Here is a 15,662-nt window from a genome sequence, read left to right on the forward strand (position 1 = left end):
TGCTCTGGAATCTGTTCTTGCTTAGCCATCTGCCAGGCCTCTAAGTGCTAGAGACCAGGTTTTCAGACTCAGATTATAGAGCTTCTTTTCATGCTGCTTTAACAGCGCTGTTAAGAGCTGACAACAGGGTTGAAGCAGGAGGCTGGGGTATTTGGAAAATAGGAAGAGCTGGTAGGTGGGAAGAACAGCATCGGAAGACCTGATAGGGAAGAACAGCATCTAAAGCTGCCTCCTTTTACAGTACTGATCTTGCGACTGCAGACTTCCAGAGCAGAGGGCACCTGCCTGTCCTTAACAACCCTGAGTCAGTATGCATCAGACCATAGACGTGCCTTAGCAAAATAGAGCTTTTGGTTTGCTTTCACGAGGTTCAGTGGAGATTGTAAGGTTCTCTCTGTGGAGCCAAGATCCTTGGCCTGCTGGATCCCTGCAGGCATGCTGGAGCACTGCTTGCAGACCTGTGTTCCTCTGTTGCTTCTTCATTTGCAGAGTAGCTGCTGGAGCTTTTTTAGGGCTATGGACTTCAGGTCTGAAACTGCAGGGGATTGGTTGAGTGCTGGGAGACAGGAAGAAACAACCCCAAAATAGACAAGTTAAACGTGGGGAAAATCCCCTGATGTCAAGTTGCTCGTCTGATCTCCAAGTCTTACAGCTTTGCTGGGTTCAGGTGCTGCAGAGTCCCTCCAAGCACAGGCTTTCTGCCAGGGAGATGGGAACATCCAGCCTGGCTTCTGCTGAGCAGTCATGGAGCGGGTGCAGAGACGGCCACGCGCTACCTCTCAGTGCTGGCTGTGCAGCAGGCCGAGGAGTTGCACTCCTAGCAGAGCCCATGAGCTCAGCTGACGGCCCTCGTCCTGCAAGCTTGCACAGCTCAGACAGCAATGGGTATTTCCCAAAGAGCTTGGGAGATCGTTGTTGTTTTGTTTCCTTGGACGGATGCCTTCATTTTAAAAGATCAGAGCTGGGAGAAAAGAAATCTTGAAGTGGCCAGGAACAGAAGGCATCAACTTCAGTTCTTTGTTTCACACCTGATGGGGAGATCTCATAATATCTATGAAGCCTTTGTGTTTTGCCAATGCAGGGACCGAGTAATTGTGGCTGTTCTCTTGAAAACAGAGCATCACGAGTGACTGTTGTCTCATTACCTCCTCTTTGTCTTGCCTCTCTCTCATTGCTTTCTCTTCTGTTGTTAGCCATGAGGACACCTCTCAGAGTGTCAGTATTGCTGTGGGCAGGGAGCTGCTGCCTGCAGGCAGCATCACAGTAGCTTCAGCGCGAAGAAGGCATCTGCTCTGTGCCCAGGCATGGCAGACTTGGCTCAGGAGGCTTTGAAACGACGAAGACAATCTCATGTATACACTGAAATTTAGGTGCTGTGCAGGCTAGAAACTTAGTTTACCATGGAGCTGAAATGTGTTGGGTTTCTGCTGTCTGTTACTGTTCTTTTTTAAAAAGCATTGGACTGTTGTTTTTGGGTTTTTTTGCCTGTGGCGGGGCATCATTTAGAAGAAACTGTATTAACTTAGGAAAAAGCGGTAGAGACAAGTCCTGAAGAGGGTTTACGAGCAGAGCACTACGCTCCTTCATGGCTGGTTCTGCTTTTAATGGAAGCTGTCAGTTCCAACTGCCTCCCGACCACCTTGTAGCTGTCTCACTTGAGTCTGTCTACCTCCTTGAGCCTGGGGCTGATCTTCACCTCCTTTGTCTGCAGACGGCTGCCAGGTGAGCCCTGCTGCTCCTCGCTCTGCTCCTGAGTGAGGAGGCTCCTTGAGGCCAGCTGCTGCCTGACCTGGTCACACGTGAAGTTGGCGAGGTCCTGCAGGAGCATGTTCCCTCCAGCCCTGGCTGCACCTCGCCTGGGGTGGGAACCACTGACATGAAGGAGGAGAGCTTGAGGTGGGCGACTGCTGCTAGACCGGTGTTTAGAGCTGTAGTCAGGTCTCCATAACCCAAGAGGTGACTCGGCAGCCTGGTGAGGGTCAGGGTGTTGCAGGGACTGTCCCTGTCCCTGCTGAGCTGCCCCGGGTGCTTGAGAGCAAGCTGTGATCCGTGGTGAGCGGACCTGACTGCAGCCTGCATGTCTGCACGGTCTTCGGGTCTGGGATGGAAAACCCCTTTCTGGGGAAAGTTTAAGCAAGTCGTTTAAAACCTCTCTAGGGTCATTTGCATTTCCCATTTCCTGTCTTATTAGCGATTAAATACTGACTAAACAAGCAAGAAAGAATAACTGCATTGAAATGGAAGCATTAAAAAAGCTGACCCCTCGGAAATGTTCATGGCACCAACGGTAGCAGTGAATCAAGGCCGCCTGTAACCTACCTCGGTATGTGTCAGGGGTTCCCCAAAGTGTCATCGGTGCACTTGAATCCTGCTGGAAGATGGTTAGGCTTACTGTGCTATCCCTTCTCTGCTCCTTCACGTACATTTGTGTTGCTCCGGTGCCTGGCAGAACAAGGCTGCTGTGTCTTTAAAGCCTTCTCAGGGCTTTGCGGAGGCAGTTCCATTGAAGTATTTGAATGAGAGCAGGAGGGGGGTGTGCATGTGGCTATTGGCAGAGCTCTTTATGACATCCCTCTGAACAGCTGGGCTCTGCTTTGCTTCAGAGCTGCTTGTCAGAGCAATTAGCTTGCTGTAGCAGCAGCAAAGATTTGCTAGCATTTCATTCAGGGGTGAGAGCTGGCGGGGTCTTCTAAGAAGCAAAATTACCTTGGCAAAATTCCTCTCAAATGGGTTGTGGCAATGAAGTCTCCATCGAGATTAGGAAATAGATGACCTGCTGAGAGTACAGAACCACCAGGGTGAGTTTATTTTTGGAATTAAGGTCTCCAATTATTTTGGGCTTGAGAAAGATTGACCAGAGACTTTTCTTTTCCTCTCCCCTCACCCCCACCGTGCAAAATACAGCATAGGTATAAATGCAGGCGTTTCAGGGATGGGGACCTGACATCATTCATCTCTGGTAAGTGACTGCATTTCTGCTGTTTGATGGGGTTAATTTAAAAAGATGCCGTACTAAAATGAGTATGTGGCTCTCTGAGCCATTCAGGACTTGCTAACATACGCTGAGCTTTCTCCTTCCTCTTTTTGTGATGCTGAGAAGGCACCTCCAGGAGATGGGGGAATCCCTGATAAGCACACTGTACTCTTCCATGTCATTAAGGAGTTCCCCGTGACGGTCTCATGGGTACTCCCTGAGTCTCGGCTTGGTGGTTATGCAGCTTGCTCCTGGGTAGTTTCTGGTCATTTTACACAGACAAAATATTCCCTGCTGTTCTGCCAGGTTATATTTTAAAGGCTTTACTTGCTTGAAGCTGGCTAGTTGATAACACAAGTGGACTACTTGTTAATTGGCTATGTGCCACATAAAATTTTTAGCTTAGTTCATGCAATTTAGTGTTCTGTGGGACTACATATGCTGTATCTGTATTCACATGTAGATATTAACCCCATCTTTTATTTGAAAACCTCTCAATAAATTGGATTTGGCTTTAGTGGAATCAGGAGTTTGGATTCCATTTACCTCCTTCTCACACATGCTCATCATGCAGTCTTGCTTAAGAAACAAAAGACTAGAAATGTGTCCTTTGTCTGATATTTAGTGCTAGGAACTGGTTTTCTTGGTTGTGGTGTGTTAGCCAGTTACAGTACTGCAAGATCTTTATTTTGGTGCATTGGACCTGTTTCATTTCCCTTCATCTCTTGAAAATGCTTTTTTTTTTTTTTTTTTTTTTTTTTTTTAATAATTGGAAGCATCACCTGTAGCTTGAGGACCTGCAAGCAGCAGCAACACTTGAGTTCCTTTTGCTGAAGGCTTGGGCGTAGGTAAGTGGGAAGGTGAATACCTCACCTGCCCTTCAGACTCCTGCTTCGCTGTCAAGTCCAACTCTCACAGCTGGCAGCCAAAACACGGTGTCGACTTGTAACATCATTCCCCGCCCTTGACTGATGATCATATCAATTTGGGTCTAACATGGAAAGCAGCCACAGCGTCTGTATTTGCTCCATACCTGTTGGCTGTTGAGTGTCTCAGATGCCTCAGGATCCTCTACCTGCATGCTAATAAGCAGGAGCATCAGCCTTGAAAACCGAAAGGAGAGTGAGAGAAACCCTCCTTCCAAGGAGGCTTGCGAGGAGCTGGAATGATTGAGGTCTGGTTGTAAAGTTCGAGGATCTGCTTTGCCAGCCCAGGTCAGCTTGAGGATGGCAAGCTGCACGGGGGAATACCTTGCTCTCAGCCAGCTTCCTAATGTTTAGGCTTCTGCTTCTGATTGGCACGGGCAAGGCACGTGAGGAGTGTGCAGGCAAGAGGGTAAGGGGTTTCTTTCTCACGTCACACATCTCTCCTGAGCCTGGGTGCCACCTCCTGCAGCTGCATGCGTTGCCTGCCTGATGTGATAGCTCACTGCGAGCGTGTGTTTGGCAGGAATTCCATCAGGGGCTCTCCAAAAGATTTGTGACGTGTGGCAGTGGGAACTGAGCCAGAGTCCTGCTTCTGAGCCCCGGCAGGGTTAACAGAAATTCCTGTTCTCTGCTGTCCTGTTGCATCTTGACGCTGTAGAAAGTAGGTGGATAATTCCTTGCTAGCTTTTCAGGAAACCCCTGTGGTGGACAGCCCTCATTAATTGTTGCTGGGAAACTGCTTTGACGTCATGGGAGCAGTTCCCTGGTCTTTGGATGAATACAGGAATAGCTCGTGATGGGGAAGGGAAGACCGGTGTGAAATGGAGAAGGGAACTCTCTGACAGGGGATTCTCGTCTCAGATTTCTTGTCTTTTTCTCACCATCCTGCCTAGGGACCCTCGGCGAGCCCACAAACATTTCCAGCACTGTAAATGTACATTTGGATTGAATTTGATCCCTGCCTTCTCAAGAAATGTTTATATTGATGGCTTCTGTGGTCCTTTCACTCTTTTAACTATCGGCTTTTTTTTTCTCCCCCAGATTTTATAAACAAAGGGGTGAGAGGGTTCTCACATGGCTTCACTGCAGCTCCCAAAATAAACTGAAAAGGAAAAGAAGAACAGCATCACTGTTGTTTTCTTTTTTTTTTGTTTGTTTTTGTTTGTTTCTTTTTTACTCATTAAATAAACAGTATTTCCTTAGACTAACAGAGGGGAGAGCAGAAAGATTGAAGATGGCTGCCATTGCTGTCAACTTTGGGCTAAGACAACTTTTAAGCCTCTGAGACTGTTTAAACCCCCCACTTTCTTCAGTATCACTTGAATTCATTTCTTTGCAAACTCTCCCAAGGTGTTTGTGCAGTAGGTTCCTTTCTCCTCTGTCCAACCTGTCATGGGATGATGCCCCCTAGGGATATGGGCATCTAAGAACTGCAGCAGGAATTCTCTGCGTCACCTCTTCCACACCTGCAAATTAAGTGTAAGCAAATTTTACCCATTGAGTTCAAGTGCTTAAGAAATTTTTGCACCCCAAAGTGCTGTAGAGCAGCCAGGAATGTACCGGTTTGGTGATGGAGTCTGGCATTTCCATCTAGGGCTCTTGAGGGTCTGAAAACTTGTCTCGATTGCCTGGTTGCATCTTCATGAGATCCCTCCCCAGCACCACCATTTTTTGGTGCATGTTTCCTTTTTAAAGCAAAAAAGTTGAGCAGTAAGCACAGTCAGGGTAGGGGGAGGCTTTGTGGGTGATCTGGGGATCTTTACAGCCTCTGGCTTCAGCTCTGAACTGAATTATCTTCCCCAGGATGTCTGCAGAGTGCATGAATCCATTGATTGCCATCTTTGTGTCATCAGCTTTTTACAGCAGAAATTAGAGTGGAGCTCTCATCTTGTGTAGCATATAGGCTGCTTTGGGAGTGAAAAGAAAGGGCCTGAATATTGCAGGTAATCGAGCTGGATTCTCTGAATGCATCCCTCAGCTCTACGTTGGAGTTACCCATCAAGTGCGTGACAACTCTTCCTGCTGCTCCTGCACCCCATCAGCAGTTTTGGTTTATGGGTGGGGTGGGGGGGGGAGGAGGAGAATCCTTCCCTGCTGCTTTTCTTTGGCTGTGAGCCCCCTCATCCCTCAGCTGACTAGGTGGGGCAGTAGGCTTTGCCACCTTTGTATTCTTGGCAAATGAAGAGAATCTGTTAATGAACTGATATTTCTCCCCTCCGTGCTGGTTCATGTGACCTGGGTGTTTCCGAGCTTTGCGCCTGGTGTGGCCGGACACACTGGGTCCCTCTTCTCCCCTCCTGAAGGAGCTCAAAGCTACAAATGGTAGTTACCTCTTCTTTGCCACTGAAACGCAATTCCAGTTGCACGCAGCAAAGAGTGGCCATTCGGGGTATGAAGCAAAGACCTGTCTTGAGTGAGAACATCTGGAATCTGCAGGGGGAAGAAGCAGATTGTTCTGCATTTAATTATTCTTTCCTGAGACAAGCGCAAAGTGTTCAACCTTGAGTTTTTCGTTCCACAAGGAGCCGGATCTCAATGTGGCAGGTGCCAGATTAAAAACCGCAGAGTCCCCTGTGGAGTGTGGGGGGGCATTGGGTAGGTGGCTGGGCTTATTCATGTTTCAGAACACAGCTCAATAGTATCTTCTGTTTCCTTCCCTCACGGGGAAGAGAGAACTTCTCTTCTGCTCCCAGGACTCTGCCTTTCTTCCGTGTGCTGCCTGCCCAGGGCACTGCGGTGCTCCCCTTAAATGATCCGATGAACTTTCAGTCTCAGCCCCTGGTGCTGTTCTTCCTGTGGAGATTGTGAGATGAAAAGCAGCCGGGCCTTCAGTCAAACTGGCTTTTTTTTCCCCTAATTGTTGGTAGCGGCAGAAGTTGCGTGGTGGAGCCCTCTTCCTGCCTGGAGCTCAGCTGCATGGCAGGCAATTGCCTCTGCTGTGCGCTGTCTTCGCTGCTGCTGGCCTGCCTCGTGCTTTTGTTTAAGTGGTGGGTTTTGTTCAGTCTTCTGCTGAAATACTCCTTTTCAGTGAAAACTACTCCATTGCATCTATAGGAAGGAAGCATTTCAGTAGCAGCTCCTGAGTGCGGTGGGGTAGGTGTCTGCCCTGCCCAGTCCCAAGGGCTGCAGCACTCAGGTGCCAGAGCAGATCTTGTTCAAGCACATCGGATGCCTGTATATTGCAGGAAGAGTATTTTGGCAGCCCTGCCAACAGCTGTGTCACACTCAGATGACAGGAATAGCAGGCTGACACCTGTCCTGATGTTAGTGTTTTTATTGATCTGGGGAGGTAACAAGCTAACTTTATTTTCCTGGAGTTATCTCTGGTGGTCTGAATTATTATGTGTAACGCAATCCACGCACATACCACATACCTGGGAAGTGCTGCCCTGGTGATAATGGTGGAGGCTGGTGAGCGGCCCTTCCAAGGCCTTGGAAGTGATGTGGGGCTTAAGCAAACTCTGGCCTCTTCCCAGGGCTCTGGTCCGTGGGACAGCCTTGACTACCACAGACCTGCAGAGGTGCGGGCACAGGTCCCCACGGGACAATTCTCCTCTAGCAGCCGGGTTCTCCTGCCACCAGAAGAGCCAGGAGGGCCCACGGTGCATTAAGCTGCTGCAGGCGTTTGCTCAGCAGCCAAGTTTTCTCCTGGTCTGGGGTTGAAGGCCCCTCAGCTGGCATCTTCTAACCCACCTTGGAGTTAGTTGGAACGTGCTGATATCCTGCAGAATAACCTAGAGGGTTTTGTCTCACCTGCATTTCCTGCCTCCTGGTTCACATGAGGCTATTTCCCCCCCCGCCTACTTTCCACCTGAAGTCCAAACCTTCCATCTGCATCACAGTTTCACCTCTTTGATGTAATGTGGGGGTGGAGATTAAGACTTGAAGCGGTGACTAAGCACAGGGAGCCTGTGCGCTGTGCAGCCAAATACAGCTGGCCCTCCTGCATTTCGGTGTGTGCATCTTGCTTTGTTTTAGGGGGAGCTGTAAGGGGGTGAAGACTGAAGCCCCACGCCGCAGCTAGTGGAGAAAGCTCTGGAGCAGCTGCTCCCTCAGCTGAGGTGGTCGCAGCTTCTGCTTGTTCCTGGTTAAGGCTTTGGGACCTTCTCCCAGAGCAAGTCTCCTCCTCACCACAGCCCTTCCTTGTGAGGGGGGGGGGGGTGAAAGCCCCTTCACCATTTTGTTTTTGAACTGAGGCTCCAGCCTCTTGGGGGGCTGCTGGGCATCCCCCTTCACCAATAAAAAGAAAAAGCTGGGGGCTTTGGTTTGGCCGAGCAGCCCTGGCAGGTGATGTTTCAGCAGCTGCACAGCCTTTGCGGGTCCTGCTAGCAAAGCCTTTTTTTTTTTTTTTTTTTTTTCCTCCTAACAACCTCCTGCCGCAGCCAGGAGCACACCTCGATGCTACGGAAACTTCCCTGGCTGCCCAGGGAAGGAGGAGGACAGAGGCTGGGGGGGGGGGATTCAATGCCCTGAAGGCACAGCCCCCTCCTAGGGCAGCCGCTGCGCTGGGGGGCCCTGGCTCACCCCCGGCGCTGGCTGGTTGCTCTTGGTGACAGCGCTGGTTGCCACGGAGCCGCGCTTCTCATTGGGTGACCTGGAGCCAATGAGCGAGCCCAGCAGGAGAGCGGCCTCGGCTGAGCCGCCTCAGTTTACCCTCCGGGAGGTTCTCGGTGCTGGTCGGGGCTCAGCAAGCCCGGGGTGGGTGCTAGAACAGTGTCTTTGCTCCCCCCCCCTTCCCCCAGGTTCTCTGCCTTCGGTTTCCAGCAGCACCTTGGCTAGCTCTTCATGCCCAGCCTTTCCTGCCCAGCTCCCCGGGGCTGAGAATGACTCGGGCCATCCATCCGCGCTGGCGGGGACTGTCGTGCCCACCAGTGAGTCACCAGCCTCAGGGTGTTTATTTCTGAGTCCTCGGAGCGCTTCAGCTCTGCTCAGCGTTGCGATTGGATCTGGTTTGTTTCTAAGCGTGCTGCCTTCGTGTTTAGAACCAGCGCAAGGACGGGGAGAGCTGAGCCTCTGGGGGCTGCGTCGGGGTTTCTTGCTGGCAGCGAGAAACCTTCCTTCCCCAGCGTGGGAGCTCCGTGTCGCGTTCATATGGCCTGTGGAGATGGCTTGGGCTGGACCTATTCCCTAAGACTCCCTATTCCCTATGGAATGAGCCTCAGAAAACAAAGATGAACCCCCCCCCCCCCCCAGGGAAGAGGTAGGGGGATATGAGTCAAACCTCTCATCTCTGAAGCACGTGGCGAAGCCTGTAAGCATGCGGGCTTGACCCTGCGCCCGTGGGTTGGGCAGGAACTGAGAGAGTGGGGCTCGCTCTTGCTTATTTTCCTTTTTTCCAAGACCAGAGGTAGCTTAACCCTCTTGTGGAGTGGGAGAAGCTCCCTTGGGTGCCTCTGTCCTGCAGTGCCGGACTGCAGTCAAGCAGCCGTATGCCGCCTTTACACTCTCATTTAGCTCGCAGCAACGTCTGTGCTCAGAGAAGCAAGGCCAGGAAGAGGGTTAGCTGGCTGTAGGCTTTCTGACCTTCATCAGCACTGCTTCTGGACCCATTCCACCATAAATGCAGAAGTCTCTTGCTTCCATTCCTGCCTAACCAGGACCAGCTGCTGCTTGCGTTGTCACGGCTTGGCAGCTGCAGGCTGCACGTAGCCAGGAGGCAGTGGAAGTAGAGTTCAGCGTTCCCCTTTCAGGGTGGAGGTGAGGATGGAAATCCCTCATCGCTGCCCTCGGACTGGCCTTGGCACGTGGTGCTTGGCACCGCAACTCACCTGCTGGCTCTGCCAGCCGCCAGACCCCAAGCAAAACCCAGCGGCAGCTCCCTCGCTTTCTGTGGCTCTGTTGGTCTCTGCTCTGACCCAGATTTTGTGGCTTCCCTGATGCTGCATCTACGTAATCTTTTCATCTCCCTGGCAAAGCTTGGCTCTGTCCCGCCCACCCCACCAAGCCCTCTGAACTTCCCCTTCCCCTGCAAGCTGCTGTCTGTCACTGCAGCTCGTGTCTGCCGCCCCCTCGCTGCATCCCACGGTTGTCCTGGGGGAGCAGGGCTGATTCATTCACACAGAAAGGAAACCTCTTCTTGCAGGCATTGCAATTGAGAAGCACTAGCAGCACGCAACACCTCTTCCTTGAATTTTTGGAGCGCTGCTGTCAGGGACAGAAGGTTTCTCGGGAGGGGGCAGTGTACAAATATCTATTCAGTGTCTCCGAGTCTTCTTTTGGGGTGAGGAAAACTGATGATTTTTTCCCTTGTGATGCTGAAGTTGCATTGCAGTATGATGAGAAAAGATCCCATTGCCCTGCTTGAATTCTGAGTGCCTTCTGAGGTGCCTGATGTGGGGGTAGAAATTACGGAATCACAGAATTGTAGGGGTTGGAAGGGACCTCAAGAGGTCATCGGGTCCAACCCCCCTGCCAAAGCAGGTTCCCTACAGCAGGCTGCCCAGGTAGGCATCCAGATTGGTCTTGAATATCTCCAGAGAAGGAGACTCCACAGCCTCCCTGGGCAGCCTGTTCCAGTGCTCCGTCACCTCACCATGAAGAAGTTCTTTCGCGTGTTGGTGCGGAACTGCCTGTGCTCCATTTTGTGGCCATTGCCTCTTGTCCTGTCCCCACAGACCTCTGAAAAGAGGTTGGCCAAATTCCTCTGTCTCCCACACTTCACATATTTATAAACATTATTAAGATCCCCTCTCAGTCTTCTCTTCTCCAGGCTGAACAGACCCAGGTCTCTCAGCCTTTCCTCATAGGGAAGATGCTCCAGGCCCCGTATCATCTTTGTGGCCCTCCGCTGGACTCTTTCCAGGAGATCGCTGTCTTTTTTGTACCAGGGAGCCCGGAGCTGGACACAGCACTCAGTATGGGCACAGTATGGCCAACCTGTCATCCACCAAGACCCCCAGGACCTTCTCCACAGAGCTGCTCTCCAGCAGGTCATCCCCCAGCCTGTACTGATACATGTGGGTGTTCCTTCCCAGGTGCAGGACTCTACACTTGCACTTATTAAACGTCATTTGGGTTCTCCCTGCCCTTCTCTCCAGCTGGTCCAGGTCTCACTGAATGGCAGCACAGCCTTCTGGTGTGTCAGCCACTCCTCCCAGCTTTGTGTCATTGGCATATTTGCTGAGGGTGGACACTATTCCCTCATCAAGGTCGTCGATGAAGATGTTGAACAAGACTGGACCCAGCACCCACCCCTGGGAACACTGCTAGTCACAGATCTCCAGCCAGACTCTGCGCCGCCGATCACCACCCTCTGAGCTTGGCCAGTCAGCCAGTTCTCAACCCACCTTACTGTCCACTCCTCTATCCCACACTTTCTCAGCTTTGCTAGCAGCATCCACTGCTCTCCCCTCATCTACCCAGCTGGTGATGCCATCATAGAAGGCAACGAGGTGACCAAGCACGACTTTCCCTTGGTAAATCGATGCTGACTACTCCTTGTAACCTTCTTCCAATTGCTTGGGGATGGCATCCAGAGCAAGCTGTTCCAACACCTTTCCAGGGACAGAGGTGAGACTGACTGGCCTGTAGTTTCCCGGATCCTCCTTCTTGCCCTTCTTGAAGACCGGAGTGACATTGGCTATCCTCTGATCTTCAGGCACCTCTGCTGTTCTCCAGGACCTTTCAAAGATGATAGAGTGGTTTGGCAATCAACTCCCTTAGCACACATGGATGCATCCCATCGGGACCCATGGATCTGTGTGCGTTGAGCCCACTCAGATGCTCCCGAACCACTCCCTTGTCAACAAGGGGGGAGATCTCCACTTCCCAGACTCTTTCTCCTCCCTCCAGGGTCGAGGAGTCCTGGGGGGGGAGTCCTTGAAGCAAAGACTGAAGCAAAAAAAGCATTCAGTATCTCCGCCTTCTCAGCGTCTCCCATTACCAGGACACCCCCCTTGTTCAGCAAGGGACCCACATTATCCCTAGTCTTCCTTTTACTGTTTACATACTTTAAAAAAAGCCTTCTTATTATCTTTTATCTCTTTTGCAAGCCTCATCTCTAGGTGGGCTTTAGCCTTCCTTGTCGCATCCCTGCAGGCCCTGGCAACACTTCTATACACCTCCTAAGAGGACAGGTCTTTTTTCCACATTTCATAAACCTTCCTCTTCCTTTTGATCTTATCGATGAGTTCCTTGCTCATCCATGCAGGTTTCCTGCCCCCCTTCCCCGATTTCCTACTCTTAGGGATACACCGATCCTGAGCATGGAAGAAGTGCTGTTTAAATGTAGCCCAGCTCTCACATGCACCCTTGCCTTCTAGCAACCTAGCCCATGAGATACCCCCAAGTAGGTCCTGGAAGAGGTCAATGTTGGCTCTCCAAAAGTCCAGGGTAGCAATCCTCCTTTTTGCCCTGCACGAGGAGCCTGACATGCCTGTCAAGCAAGCACTCCTTTTCCTCTTCTGCCCCGGTTTCTGTCAGAGGCATGGCAGCAGAGAGCAGTGCCCTCAGGCAGGGGCTCCCTGTCCTCATGCTCTGCTTGCTGCAGATGCTGGCGGTTTCTCCTGGCCATGCTCGAGGCAAAGAGCAGACCCTCGCAGCTAGAGGAGGACAGAGTGACTCCAGAGGGAAGCCCCTTCCTGAAGGGTTGCTCCAGGAACGTCTGCTAACAGGATCGGCGGTGGTGCCATACCGTGTGCCGCGGGGCCGTGCCAGGAAGGGGCAGGGAGCAACAAATGATCCATGCAGCACAAGAACCTGCAGCGGGGCCTGTGCCGGACTAAAATCAGCAGCCTGTCGCTACGGTTTCTTTTCTGCACCAGCCATGGGTGGCTGCTGGTTTCTGTCAGGAGGCTTCAGCTTGAATTGGGCACTTCAGGTAGCGATGCGACACGGGGCTGAAGCAGCCTGGCTCAGCGCCGCAGCGAGCACGGGAGTCTTGCCCAGTTATTTGTGCTTACTCGTGTCACGCAGGTGAAGAGGGAGCTGTCTGGCCGCTGGTGTCCTCAGCACTTTCAGATGTTTGACATAGAAAGTTGCTTGTGGAATTAATGCTGTGCTTCTCATCAGCATTCTGCTCTGAAATGGGTGCACGTGAATTTCCAGGCTAGTGAGAAATAGCTCGTTTTATTACAGGGTGGGGATGTGTCCCCTTGCTGTAATCGTGCCCGTGGTCTCCCCAGTCAGCCTCCTGCAGTTCGGTGTCTGCCTTGAAATGCACGAGCCCTGTCCATAAAGCAGACAGTGCAACCTCATCAGCTTCAGCCCTGCGGCATTCCTTGCTTTCTCTGCACCCTTTTCCATCCATCTTTTGGGGTCACCAGGGTTTCTTCCCACACACCCTGAAGGTGCTGCCGACTCATCACAGCCTTGGGTTAAGTAACTTTTTCCTTTCCCCGTTCTCCCACCTGCGACTCTGAGCTGACAGCAGCGAGTCTTACTGCTGGAGCAGCTATGAGGCAGCTATGAGCCTTTAGCTCATCATAAGCCTGACATTGGAGATGGTAGGTGTGAAAGAAGGCTCAGGCGCCTACGGCTTCCTCCATTTCTCCGTGTCCTGTCTCATCTCCTCGCTTAGATCAAGCACGGGATCCAGGGCCAAGGATTCCCAGGCGCTCTCTCTGGACGATGCTGTGGTTTCTGCCAGGCGGGTTTGCCTGTGACATGCGGTGGTGTCATCCATGACAACATCTACCCCAGATGCCTCAAGGAGTTGGTTTCCAATCACCCTAGGAATCCATGAGCTGTAAGCAGTTGCTTGCACTCCAGCTTTCAGTGGCTGGAACTGGAAATTATTCCAGTAGCTGCTCTAAAAGTAAAACACATTTTATGTTCAGCATTCTCACAAATTAAAAGGGAGTGAGGTTGAATTAGTTAATGAATATTAGGAGTTCCCATGCGGAGCCAAAAGTTAATAAATCTTTGTGAAATCTGATGCTCTTTCAGCCTTGTTCTGCCAAAGCAATTAATAAAACAAGTTGATAAACATCAGCTGTGTTCTCCAGTGCTCAGGCCTTTTGTTCGAGCCTCTCTGAAATTCAGGCTTCTACTTTCCTTTCTGGAGTCCTGTCTCAGGGGGCCTGCCTTCATCTTTCCCTTTCCCAGCCCCTTCATCTGTCACCCCACGGGCACTGGGCCCTGCGCTGTCACCGTCTCCACAAGCGTGGTTCTCGGTGCTGGAGTTGATGTGAGGAGCGGGTATGTGTCGTGTCCATTCCTCCTGATAACGCTGCCGTCAGGCAGGGGCACCTGCCTCATCTGCTTCTGCTCACTCCTTGCAGGGGCTGGCTGCGTTCCTGCTAATCAAAGGGATGCAATTAACCATAACTTCGTAAGGAAGCATTATGTTTTCCTCTTAACGTTGGCTTCCGCTTTGACTGAAGTAGCTAACCATAGGCAGAAGGCATCAGGTGTCACTTTGTTTCCCAGGAAGAACCAGAGTTATGTCTTTGGTACAAGCCTGTTTTCTCACTGAAGATGTGACCAATTGCAAGACGGACTGGGCTGGGATTTGGAAAAAAGAATGCCAATTTGTTGTTGTTGTTGCTTGTCCCGGGACAGAGCACCCATCCTCCTGTTGCTTGAGTTTATTTCACCTTCTGGATTCTCTGCTTCTGTGTGTTTGTTAGCAGGAGCTCTACCCTTAGCCTCTCCCTCACATCAAAGAACTTAAAGGGCAGGGTAGTGACCTCTGCATATCTCAGGGTCTTTGCTCAGCCCTGCTGATGTCTTCAGAGTCTTGGGAAATATAGTGGAGCTCCTGCAAGGTCTCCTCGAAGCAGGGGCTGCCTCCCAGGGGATGAGTGGGGGGGGGGCTGTCGTTAGGATGCTCGGTTTGGAGTACACCAGATGAGTTACAAGAAAGTTACAACCTGTATGTGCAAGAGTTAGCGCTATGATGGAAACCTCTCCACCACCTGACCCCCTTCTACCCATTCTGTCACCTCTTCTGGCAGGTGCCCACTGCTACGTTGTAGGGCTCTGAAGATGTCAAATAGCAACACAACGCAGGAGTCTCTGGAAATAATGAAGGAGTCTGAAAAAAAAGTGGTCGAGGAATCTGTGAACAAAACCAAATGTGTATCCAGGTCACTGAGCAAGGAGGAGGTGGAGAAGGATGGGGAGGAGATCAGCGTGCGTCAGGAATCTCAGGTAAGCATGCAGACCAGGGGCAATCTCTGACAGCTTGCGGAGCTGCGACCCCTTTAGGGGCAAACACGAGCCAGTTTCCACCCCTTCTGAACGGGGCCTGAGCCTCTACTACCATGTCCCAAGGTGATACCACGCTGTACAGACAGTGTATTTCACAGGCTGCTCTCTTTGACTGAATCCGTTCTGCTTTGGATGGAATAATCTAAATGTTCTTGGAGCCAGGGAGAAAATGAGACCGGTGTGCTCCTGAGGGCACTGTACTCAGTCCCCAGATTCCAGCCCCTTGTCTATAACCTCCTTTCTTTGACCTAAAGATGATTTAATGACTTAATGTGAAATGGAGGCATCCCAGTGAGAGCTCAGTTTCGGGAATGCTGCTTGGCCATTGCTTTGCTGCTGCTAAAAAATGCCCAAAAAGGAAATGAATGTTTTGGGGTTTCATTTCAGCAAGGGGGAAAAAAAAATGTGCAAGCATTATTTGGAGAGTGCTGGCACTCTTCCCTGCTGCTTTGCTGTCCTGTCACGTGTTCTTTCAGCTTAGCGTGGAGCTTGAAGAAATGCCCACTCTCCTCAACCTGCTGAATGCTTCTGCATTTAAAGGTGGTGGCTGCTGCCGGGTTTGGTCAGCCACTGCTTGGGCAGGCGCCAGTGAGGCTCAGAAGGAGCCGACT

At 51.3% G+C, this 15,662-nt stretch overlaps 1 protein-coding gene across 6 annotated transcripts in view; it reads left to right on the top strand.

The window, feature by feature from the left end:
• The window catches only part of R3HDM2 (R3H domain containing 2), a 56,731-nt gene that overhangs the window by 16,549 nt on the left and 24,520 nt on the right, over positions 1-15,662 (top strand). For 4 of the 6 annotated variants that reach the window (XM_082781367.1, XM_082781371.1, XM_082781369.1 and 1 more), the window contains one exon: positions 14,796-14,991. In XM_082781367.1, coding sequence (XP_082637493.1) covers positions 14,827-14,991 — 165 coding nt within the window. In that variant the 5' untranslated portion in view covers positions 14,796-14,826. Of the gene's footprint in view, positions 1-2,912; positions 2,960-3,750; positions 3,823-14,795; positions 14,992-15,662 lie in introns of those variants that run through there. The other 2 variants (XM_082781368.1, XM_082781373.1) reach the window with 2 other exon arrangements.

This window comes from Aythya marila (assembly GCF_965140915.1).
Source record: "Aythya marila genome assembly, chromosome: 30".
Lineage (NCBI taxonomy): Eukaryota > Metazoa > Chordata > Aves > Anseriformes > Anatidae > Aythya > Aythya marila.